The sequence below is a fragment of the Parasteatoda tepidariorum genome, chromosome 9 (genome assembly GCF_982258835.1).
Source record: "Parasteatoda tepidariorum strain Cologne lab strain chromosome 9, Ptep-v5.0, whole genome shotgun sequence".
Classification (NCBI taxonomy): Eukaryota; Metazoa; Arthropoda; class Arachnida; order Araneae; family Theridiidae; genus Parasteatoda; species Parasteatoda tepidariorum.
The window spans coordinates 92,535,463-92,547,667 of NC_141763.1; the positions used below are offsets into that span (position 1 = coordinate 92,535,463).

General features: G+C 27.4%; 1 protein-coding gene across 1 annotated transcript; it reads right to left on the minus strand.

Moving 5' to 3' along the window:
* Positions 1-11,810, minus strand: LOC107451586 (mitochondrial coenzyme A transporter SLC25A16). The gene is made up of 9 exons (XM_043050287.3): positions 11,340-11,810; positions 9,784-9,876; positions 8,146-8,279; positions 7,646-7,706; positions 5,714-5,835; positions 5,527-5,593; positions 3,303-3,465; positions 1,921-1,989; positions 1-464 (listed from the first exon to the last, which is right to left on the minus strand). The coding sequence occupies exons 1-9, from the start codon at positions 11,419-11,421 to the stop codon at positions 290-292; spliced, it is 966 nt and encodes a 321-aa protein (XP_042906221.1). The 5' UTR covers positions 11,422-11,810; the 3' UTR covers positions 1-289.
* Between the last annotated feature and the right edge of the window lie 395 nt (positions 11,811-12,205).

A 12,205-nucleotide genomic window follows, 5' to 3' on the forward strand; every position in this document is an offset into this window, starting at 1 on the left:
TTTTATTTTTGCGATTAAAATACCATCAAGAAACTAAAATGGAAAAACCTGTAAGTCGAAATTGGGAAATTAGTTTCTGGAGAATCCATATCTGCAATAAAAATTAATGCTCCTTTATGAAATTATTTTCTTCCTCCCCACTCCATGGGGTGAGTTTGGGCAGTCTTTGATACTGTAGAATACCTTTTTTAATATTTCACAAGTAAACTTTCAGATTTTTGATTCCAAGTTAATATTTGACATATCGATACTTTTTGGAGACCCTGTATCATAAAAAAAGTTAACCAGATCACGATTCAAGTCCAGCATCTAAACCAAGAATCTGTTTTGTCAGCTCGTAGGTTGAAAAGGAGACTGCAACCATGGGAATAGCTCTTAGGTAATTTATGGTCATCCCTCTGTACAAACCTTTCACCACACCATCTTCACGGAATGTTAAAACAAGTGTCGTAACAAGACCCTTCCTGCAATAAAAATTAATTACTTAAAAATGTTCCATGACATAAACATTTTGAACAATAATAATATATATGTAAAAAAAAAAAAAAAAGAATTATCCCACCCACTGTTTTATTTAGGAAATTGTCAGGATACCAAAGCCATATTTTTAAAAAAAACCTAGCAGAATTTTCTTTGTTTATAAGTAACGTTATAAATTAAGAGCAGAAATGTGAAAATCGAAGGCCTACATTCTTCTAAATATCAATAGCCAATATAAGCTCCTTAAAAACAAACTATAAAATAAGAATTTAAAATATAGTATTTGTAAAGGTTTTTGACTTCCTGACAAATTCTTAAACTAAAAAAAAAATTTTGCACTAATTGCTTCATTTTGAAAACTATTAGAGATGCAAACACATTTTAAAAACAATAAATTAATAGTAGACATTAGAAAATCAAAACTTAAATTCTTCTAATTGAATCATTAGCCAATAGTTGTCAATTATCCTACTTAATATACAGAAAAGATTTTTTTATTAACCGCAATAATACACAACCAGAATGGGGCAGGGCCTCGTAACCTTTTTGTTTTCAATCTAAATATTTTTCTTATATTGAGATCTCCGAAGCTAATTACATTAAGTTATGATTCAAAGTAACAAACTTTGAGGAAGTCTTTGCACGCTTTTAGAACTGGATTTTGAGGCAAATATTTACATTTTGGCTTTAAGCTCTATCAACTTAACTACAACATTACTTAACTACATTATTACTAACATTACTTAACTACAACACAAAATAAAAAAATGGCTAGTGCATTATCTAGTTTTTGATGCTAAAAAATACACAGTAGTACAATAAAATGAGCACATGAAATATAAAAGAAGCCAGACTTAACAATACTACTAAGTTAACTTTAATGAATAAAAAATATGTAATGCAAAAATCAGGCACTGTGGTACAAAGCTTTTTTTTAATTACTATCATAGAAATAAAAATAAATCAGATTCAAAAATACCAATAAGTTATTTAACTATCATAACCAAAAAATATGTAATGTAAAATCAGGATTTGAGGAGCCCTATTTGCCCACATATACAGGTTCTTTATTTTGTTATAAGTAGAAACTCATTTAATTCTCCAAATTCAATTAAAGCATTTCTATAACATTTTCAAAATAAAAAAATACATTAAATACCATAAAAATTTTTAAAAAATTTTATAATTTAAAATATTGAATAAAAAACATTCATAATAACTGATGGTGAGAAAATCATTGAAATGTTCAGATACTTTTTTATTATAAACTATCTTATATAATCACATAGCAAACTGATATGTTGTTATATCTAAACATTTAAATGTTTTCAAAACATTCAGGTTTCTGTTTTCAGAGTTTACTGTATTTCCATTTAATTCTACATTTATTCAGTGGATAACAATTAATCTTTAATAATTGATGCAAGAAAGTGATCTTACCCATATCTATGGGTCTCTGGTCTCATCATTGACAGTTGCATTTTTCTTCTAGCAACATCTAATGGATATCTAAAAATATAATATAGTGTTATAATTATACTAAAAGTATAATCATTTGAATCCTTTGTAAACAGAATACAACATATTTTTAAGGAAAATATAATTAAGTCTAGAGAAATAAATGCAATTTAGTGTACGACAAAATTCATAATTTTTTAATAAAATTTTTCATATGATGTACTATATCCCAGTGTAAAAGTGAACTTTTCAAACTCCTAAAATTTTATGAAAACTAGGAGGTAGACTTATAATCCAGTAATTAAGTTGGATATTTGTTGATCATGAAATATCAATACATAATGCACAATGAGATAATTATGTATAACTCTGTATCAATGCGCCTCTTTCAAAAATTATTTTTAATATGCTATATAAAATCAATTTTGCAATTTCTTTCATCATATTTTCTTTACATAATTAAAATGAAAAACTCTGCTTTAAATTACGTTCAAAAAAAATTTTAAGAAAAGCTATGCTGTAAAAGTTAGATTCAAAAGTATTTTTAAAAAAATACTTTTGCCATCCATAAACTACAAATTTAAATTAATATTGCCTATGTTGGATTCTATAACGTTAACAGTGCCCTCAAACAAATTCAGCTCAGCAATGGATTTTACTTCATTATCTTAATAATTATTTTATATATTTTTTTTAATTTTAAAAATTTTTATATTTGGGTTTTCAGCAGTCAATTTATACACCTAGTATACCAGAAAGGTGAGAACTCTTAATCGAAAATAGGGGATCGAAAAAAATTTATATCATTTCAAAAGTGATGAACTTTAACATCACACCAAGTTATTTTGTTAAATGAAACTTAATACACAATATGCCAACAATAAATTTTAAAACTACGAAAACCTAAAAAAACTTACACAACCTCATATTAAAATATTTCGAAAATTTTTTAAATGGTTTCTTTAAAAATTCTTTCAATTTAAATCAGTGAATTTTTTTTTATAAATAAGTTGATTTAAATCAACAACTGCCTTAACACTTTCGCGACAAGTTTTTTTTTTTTTTTTTTACAACAGAATAATTTTGGTAGCATAAACTATGAGTAGGGCAGCATTATGGACCGTAGTGCCATCTATATTCTATGAATGAAAATACCTTCAAAAATATTTGCAGGACTGGTGGGAAAGTCTCCTATTAGACAGAGAAGCGTTTCTGTCCCAAAAGATTTTTTTGAAATTTGCTTGAGACGTAAGTGTCCCATTAGGCGCGAAAGGGTTAAAGTAAAAGGTTTTTATACAAATGCATTCAAGTGTTAAAACAGTAACTTAGTTAATAATAAATATAATTGACATTTTTCTACTTACGACACTGTTTGAGCAACTGCTCCAGCTAGACCTCCGCACAATAATTTAGCAGGCACTGTTAATACTATACCACCACTACTACTGGAATGAGGTCGGCCACACCATTTTGGCATATACTCTAAACACAGGCACTTGAATCTTTCAAAAACATAGAAGGATAAACCTAAAATAAAATTATATTTTGATTGATCATAACAAAATAAACATAAAAATTGCATGCTAATATATTGATTATTTATATATATAATTATAAAATATTATCTACATTCATAATATTTTTCAATTTTATTTCATAAACGTTTTTGAACAGCAGACCTAATTTTATGGGTTTACGACTACTAATGTTCAACTCTGTAACCTTGCAAATTTGAACTCAATCCAGAAGACAAGGGAACTTCTGGATCAAGTATTGGGATAAATTTTACCTTCGTGGAGGGCTTTTTTAAAGAACTAACCCGCATTTGCGTTCCATGGAGAGGAAAACTAAGAGAACCTCCCATGGTTAGTTTGAAGCAGGATTGGAGTTTTTGCCGGCAAAAAGGGTTTTTTGCCAGGACAGTGGCAGAAACCTGGTAAAAATTGGCAAAAACCAAATTATCTAAATTGCTGATTAAATATTATTACAAAATACTTGAAACAAATTTAAATCAATCATAAGGAATAATAATTTTGATACATTACATGATAAAATTATTTTTAAAGCATTAATAATTAATATAAGGATAATAATTTTTACAAGATTGAAAGTTTTTGACCTCTTTTCATTTTAGAATCCTTAAATAAATGTTTTTTTACAAATGGTATTTTTTTTACATCTTCATAATAACTTTTGGTATGTATTATTTTACATTATATCACTCTTACACTATATTTAAAGAGCAACGCAAGAAAGCTAAGATGGATATTTCATTAGATAGATTTTGAAAATCACCTCAATTCTCAATATTACTTCAAAATGCAAACAAAACCACACAATTTAATCTCATTGGTTAAATCTCCTTGGTGAAGATATTACACCTTCTAGTATTATCAAATATGTTGTGGATATTAGCAAATATTTTTGCAATCACCAAGCTCCTTCAGCCTGGCTAAAAGAATGCAGTGATAGTATTTTACCTCAGTTACCTAACTTTTTTTTAATTATATATATTTATAGTATATATTTCAATTTTAGGAATAATTTTGTATCAAAAATGTGTTTTTGCCCTCTCATCTTGGAAAATATAGGTTTTTGCCACTTTGCTTGGCAAAAACCTGTTTTTGCCAGGACAGTTTTTTCCATCTGCGGCAAAATCTTGCCAACCCTGGTTTGAAGGCAAGAGGACTAACCCATGATCCGTCTACCAGTGAGGATGCTTCATGTCAGAACTGAGGTCGGTGTGTGCCGATTGTGGAATTCGTACCGACTAGCCATTGCTGGGGATGGGACTAACTCGCATTTGAGTGTTACACAGATGAGAAAACCTCCTATGATTAGTCTGCCACTGACAATATTTTGTGTCAGCACTGGGGTCAATTTGAGCCGTTTGCAAATTTCATATATGCCAGTCATCACTTTGTTTCAAACCTGGGTGATATCAACGGCAAGTGCTCTAACCCCTAAAACTAACCTATTTCAACTGTCATCTTTGCCATAAGTTTCATAAAAAAAAAAAAACTAAATTTAAGTGCTCAAAAACATCACCTCTCCCCTACCCCAAAAAAAGAATGCATACAATATGAATGAAAATCTTTTAAATCCCTAAATTTGTATGCAATAAAATCCTTTATAAAACCGTATATTTCTGTACAAAAGCCAAGAATTTTTAGAAATTTTTCTTAACCTTAAGTCTGTTTATTATTGGATCCATAAAGTTTTAAAAATTCCTGGAGGAAAAGAAATGCTCCTTCCTCTGTCAAGCATTAGTGATAATTAGTAATATAATAGCCGAAAACAGAAGACCTAAATATTAAAAAAAAGAAGCACAAAATGTGAAAGAATAATTATTATCTTTCAATCTTCTAATTATGAAATCGGAAGGTTCCCACTTCTTTTACCCACTGTGCAGCCTTTATTTCCAACTGTAAAGTTTGCCCTATTTTTTTAAATGTTGGCTTACACACACAAGTTTTGAAATTTGGTGAAGTTCCAAAAAAAATAAAGAAAAGCTTACTTTTTGGTTTATATTAGGAAATATACATAAATTTTCTATCTTACATCAAACTAATTTTAAAAAATATATACCTGCATATGGAATCATGCCCAGAACTGTAGGGGATAAACCTTTGTACAGAGCTCTATAGCCACCTTCCTATAAAAAAAAGTAATAGCAGATAAATAAAGCTGAAAATCTAATTGACTTTTTTTCTTTATTCAAAAAAATTTGGAGAGAGATAAAAATGGAGAAGGAAATGACAAATATGGAACATACTGTTCTGAAAATGCATGATAGAGTATCGTAAATGCCTGAGTATACATGCTCTCCAGTGACTTGAAATGCAAGACGAGCTCGTACAATATCCAACGGATATGTCATCATTACAGCTGTTACACCTATAAAAATCATATTAAAAGTTGAGGCTAATTTACAACATTAAAATAAAAGACATAACAATTCACAATAGCGGATAAAATTGTGGTTACAGAAAAGCTTGTCATTATAACCAAATACACACATTTAATGTTAAAATAGTTATAATAATTAATAAAGATGATGTTAATTGTAAACTTATTATAAACATATAATTTTTGTATTTTTAATACATGCATTTTGATTGTGACTTAGACATTTTTTGTAACGGCAGTCAATTTTTTAATATGCCATACTCATATCAAGCTTTTTATGTACAGTAGGGAACTGATTATCCGGAACGATCGGGACCATCGCTATTCTGGATAACTGATTTTTCCGGTTTTCTGAATCGCTACAAAAAGCCGTTTTTTTTATTGTTAAACCCAACAAAAAAAAAATATTAGGAAATAATCTTAAAAAGAAGAAAAAACGATGAAGTAATACAGTAATGATTATTTCTAAAATGATGGTATGGTAAACATCTTTCAAAAGAGAAAGAAAAATCTCAAAATCTTATGAGGAAAAAGTTTTTTTTTAAAAAAATGGCGGGAAAATTCATCGAATTTCGTTCCGGCTTTTTGGTTTTCCGGTTTTCTGATTTCCGGATAACGGGTTCTGTACTGTACTTACAAGCATAATGCTGTTAAAGTAATAATTTAAAAAACAAATCCATTTTTATCATGTAATGTGCAATTATTTGTTAAAGACTAATTTGCTTCATGATACAATAAATTGTATAAATCATATCAAAGATCAATGTAAAAAAACTCAATGGGTAGAACAATTGTCAGTTTAATGAGGAAACCATTTGTTGATAGTTAGCGCATTAATTTCTATAAAGAGATATTGAGTCCTCTGAGCCCAACCCCTATTCGCCAACCCCAGAACTTCCAACCCAGAGCTTTTAATTCGCAGACTTCTGTGAATTAAAAACACTAAATCTTCTTTGTCAGAATATAAGTTTCTAATTCGTATACTTCCGCGAATTAAAACATAATACACTGTCGAAATTTTAAAACTTTTGCTAAATCCTGTTAATGAAATTTTTGCATACAAGTTATTCTTCCTTCAAATAGATTCTTTTGGTGTGGCAGATTTTCTAGTTGCACCAGAATCTGCTAATATCTCGATTCTTATTTACACTATTTCAATGTCAAGCAACAATTTCTGTATTTACCTGATTCAAAAGTTACGTTTTGCAATTCATATTCATGTGATTTACAAATCGTACATCTATATTCTTATTCACGTAATATAAAAATCCTATATCACAATCTGTATTTACAATTTCTTAAAATCCAATGTCACTATTCATACTCACGAGAGTTGGAAATCAAATAAAAATTATGCATAGTGATTCATATTTACATGAACCATAAACTCAATATCACAATTAGTATTTCTGAGTTTTTAATGTCAAATCTAATGTCACCATTCATATCCTAGCTATTTTAAAATCTAATATCGCGATTCATATCCAAGAGAGTTTAAAACACAATATCGCGATTCATCTCCAAGCCAGTTTAAAATGTTATATCACGATTCATATTCAAGCGAAGTCCAATATTGCAATTGTGAGAAGTAAGTTTTTTCTTAAATTGGTTACTATAAAGTGTGACATTCTTTATTAGTAGGCAATTTAATTATAAATGCTAGTTCAAAAAATAATGTTAACTATAAAATATGGATGGGACATAAATTGATATTGATTTTTCACACACAGTTTTTTAACTTTGTGTCACAAGCATCCCTGATTAATATGTAAAGAACAGAAAAAGTGCATTATAGTACCTGCAGCTGAACCAGCAAAAAACTTTAATGCATGTGATTGTCCAAAAGTATTTCTAAGCATCTGAAAATATCAGAAAAAAAAACATAAGATTAAAATGTCTAATATTTCACATTTTCAATAATCATTTAAAGTTTAAACTCCAATAAATTTAAAAGTAATAATAAAAAAAGGAAATAAAAACAAATGCATTTCAAAATTTGACAAAAATACAGACAATTGCAAAATAAAATTAAACCCAAATTATCATTTTCCAATATTAACATTAAAAAAATTTCTCACAAAATTTATACTCTTAATATCTTTATAATCTAAGAAACATATGAAAGAAAGATAAAATCTGAATTACTTGTTAATAATACTAACCAACTTTTTAAAAAAATTGAGGAAAAAATAGATCATGAATGTTAAGGCTCAATAATTTCGAGATTAATGTAACGGTTGACGATTTAAATTGGTTGTAGTATTTTTTAACATTTGTATTAGAAATATTTATTCTTACCGTTTTATAGATTTCAAATGAAACAAATTGAACAGCACCATATGGAAATATCCGGACCATTTGTGCTCCATTTCCCTTATATAGTCCTAAAATACTTTCTTTGATTACTATGCCTCTTAAACCAGAAAAAACACCTAAAAAAAAACAATTAAAATATATATAATTAAATTTCAAATAGAATAAAATAGATTATAATAAAAAATAGGAAGATGAAACAGTTAATTTAGATTTATAACTTGGTGTCTTTTAAAATGATTAAATAACTGTATTTCCCATAAAGCATGAACAATTGCAACACAATAAAAACTAAATAAAAAAAGAAACTTGGAAAAGTTGAGCTAAAAATTTTCACTTTTAGACAAATTTTGTATGTCTATTTTATTGTATGTATCAAGTCCTTTTTACACAGCAACCTACATATATTTCCACATTTCAGTTAATGCATAGGTTTTTATAACTATGTTAATAGTTCAACAATTTATCAATATTAATTTAGTCTAAACGAAAAATTTGAACACATAAAAAATATAACAAATATACTAAGTAAACTACAAAAAGAAAAGGATATATAAATAGAAAATTATCTCAATAAAAAAATAGTAAATAGCACCATTAACTATTTATTAATAGAAAAAAATAATCAAAATATGAATTTTTTTCCAGAATCTGATACAGAAAATAATTATTCAAAAAATAAAACCTCAAGAATTCAACAGGACTATATGTATTTTTGACAAATTTTTAAAAAATAAAATCAGTAATAAATTTCACAAAGATAACAGCTTTAATAACAGATAAATAAGTAATAAGTTAATTCATATAAACTGCAAACAATAAAATAACATAGCTATATTATAGTAAGACCTACATAAAATATTAAATAAGAACTTGAAAATGTATAAAAAGTATAAAGAAGTAATGAACTCAAAAACTAAGAAATTTACAATAAATATTTTTAAAAAAATTATAAATATTAAAAATAATTCTGAAGAAGCATGTGTATACCGTAAAAATATTTACAACAAAAAAAATTTGATTAACACATTTATTGATTTAATATGTTAAGAAATTTTGGTTTAACCACTTCTTCCCAGTGCAAACAATAAATTTTTGACATTTGTAACAGCTTACTATTCATTTTCCATAAATGCAAGTAAATTTAGAAAGTTCTCCATTATTTTAAAGGTTTTCTACAAATATAAGCCCTAGCTGCATTTTCTTGTTTTGCACATCCTATAACTTCTGGAGTCATTTCTTGAACTGACAACACGAGTTTCAACGTTTTTATCAACTGATGCACAAGTATCGGACATGATGTTTGAGATCTTTTCCCTGATACTTTTATTCTCAATCATAAGCATCAAGAGTTAAAATATTTTCTTCTTAAAACAAAATAACTTAAATTCTTCTTTTTAAAACAAAATAACTTAAATACTTCTTTTTAAAAAAATGTGGGTAGCATTTCTGAATGATAGATACACGAATCAACTAGTTTTAAAAACTATCTAAACTATCATTACTAAAATTGTAAGAATGGCATTAATGATAGGACCGTTAAAACAGGGCGGTACATTTTCAGGAAAATGAAAGTTTCAAGAATGGTAGATTGAGGTTCAAATGCAGTAAGATCAAATATACCTAAATGCTTGTAGTGGTGATTGTGGGCTTGCAATAAAATTTTAATTCTGTCTAAAGGAGCTACTGTTGTTTTTGCACACATGCCAGCAACACCTGGAAAAAAGATTTTTAAATTAAAAATTAAACAAATCACTGAGTGTTAAAAAATTAAATTACACAAATTTATTTTTCTTTGCTTAACTGATTTTTACTTTACTGATAAAAATTTAAGAAATTCAGAAAAATAAGAAAACATAAACATATAAAGAACACAAGAAACATATTTTGAAATGTTTTGATCAATTCAAATCTTAAAATACATTTTTTTAAAAATAATGAAGTTGTTTTGTGTGAATGTTTTCTGAAAAGCCTTATTTTACCTCTTATTGCTAGAAATTCTACTTTGCACACATGGTATCAAACAATTGATACAACTTTTATTTCTTATGTTTATTATAAAAATTTATTTTTTTTTTAAAAAGTTATAATAAATTTAAACCAATTTTAATCGAAAATTGTACATTAAGCATGGTTGTATATTGATACATAATGGTTTGACCAATTTTTATTATGGTTTCGTTAAAAACTTCTTTGCCAAAAATCCAAATCTTTAGGTTACATTGTATTTTAATTCAAATCTAAATAATATGTATAACTTAAAGCAATAAATTTTTTAAAAAAATTCTAGAAAATATTTGGCAGAAAATGATTTAAGATTAATAAAAATACAATGCATTTTCCCAATATAATTATATCAGAATTTTATCTATATTAAATAAAACTAATATGATTTTTATGAAAGTTGTTTACAGTTATAGGTTTCATATCATTATAAATTTTCCATTATTAATTTTAAATATTAAAACACTTTATGCTTTCTACTTTAAAAATTCTGATTAGAGGACTTAAAAGGGAATGGGGCAACTATTATATAGTCCTCAAAATCTTGTAAAATTTTTGTTGTAAGAAAAAATACACACATATAAAAATGAAAAAAATTCTATCCACCTTATCTATTTCGCTTTCAATCTTCAACAAAGAAATGATATTTGATACTATATTAATATTATGTACATAACAGCATAATTGTTGATTGTAAAAATAAAAAGACATTTTTTAGTTACGACACAGCATTTTGCAAATTGTAGGATGTGTTTTAGTGTATTTCTGTACATTTTGCTAAAGAAACAAGACAGACTCGACACAAAAATTCCAAAAAACTGTTCAAAATGTTACTTAAATAGAATTTCTTGTAATTAATCAGCTATTAAAAACTCCGACTTACGAGGGTAAATCGAATTATATTTTTAAATCGACACTCGCTTCGTAAAAACATGCAAACAGAAACAAAAAAAAATGAAAATAATTTTTTAAGAGATCAAATTATCCAATATATTGGACACCGGATCCCAGGAGGTTAAATATTTAATCAATAAAACCGCCAACAAAATAGTCCATCAGATCATCTCATGCCAAAACAAACACCGTCTACAACTAATCAGCAAGTTTAATGAACTTAAATGATTTCATAGGTAAACAAGAATAATATCAGATTTTATGAATACTTCACAATTTACCTCCTGCAATGAAGGATTTGTAATAAACATCCATTTTTTTCAGTTCCACAACAGGACCGGCTCTTTTTTCTACAACAGCCATAATATTTCTCGAGAACAACAACAGTAAACAAATTGATCCGTTAACTTTGACAGAGAGCTTGTCAAATCGTTCGTCCACGCGTGCAATAAGTTCAAAATGTAGGTTAAGATTTACGGTAACACATTCATTGCAATGACGAGAAAAACCAGTCTTTAATTTGATGTTCCTGGAGCAATCCGATATATGTATCCATGCGAATTCATTACTCAATATTCACACACAACATCTTTACTCCTTGTGCTCTCTTCGCGAATTTACGCTCTCCTTATGATAGGAAAAGTCATTACCTCACTTATGATGTAATTCAATAACAGGGTTGCCTTATATTTGTAATTTTTCTCGCCAGGAAATAAAGTAGAAAGGCGCCAAATCGTATTATGAGCAGAGCTGTGGAGTTGCTAGTTGAAATGTTCAGCTCCGATAGATACTCAAAGTCAACTGTTCCCAAATAGTGGTCCGTGGTTCCCTCGGGTTCCGAGAGTTTACATTTCTTTTAAACAGTAAATATTTAGGAAAGCTGAAATTATATTTATATCCAAAAAATAAACAATAATTCTTTTGATATTTTGGTTATTTTATTTAATAATTTAATAAAATGAGAGCAAAAAAATAATTTTTCTTCTTCTTTTTTTTTTAAATATTTCTTTCAATAACTATATATGTTGAATAAATTACGAAAAGGATAAGCATTTTTAAAAAATTGTATCAGTATTCGAACTTTTCAATTCAAAACAAATCTATGAATTCATATAGGTTTATAAAGCTATGCAAAAAATGATCTTAA

Coding starts and splice junctions, on each gene's coding strand:
- LOC107451586 (XM_043050287.3), bottom strand. CDS start 11,421: ATGGCTGTTGTAGAAAAAAGAGCCGGTCCTGTTGTGGAACTGAAAAAA. Junction 7,707..8,145: donor CATTTGAAATCTATAAAACG/GTAAGAATAAAT, acceptor TGATATTTTCAG/ATGCTTAGAAATACTTTTGG. Junction 5,594..5,713: donor TATCATGCATTTTCAGAACA/GTATGTTCCATA, acceptor TTTTTTTTATAG/GAAGGTGGCTATAGAGCTCT.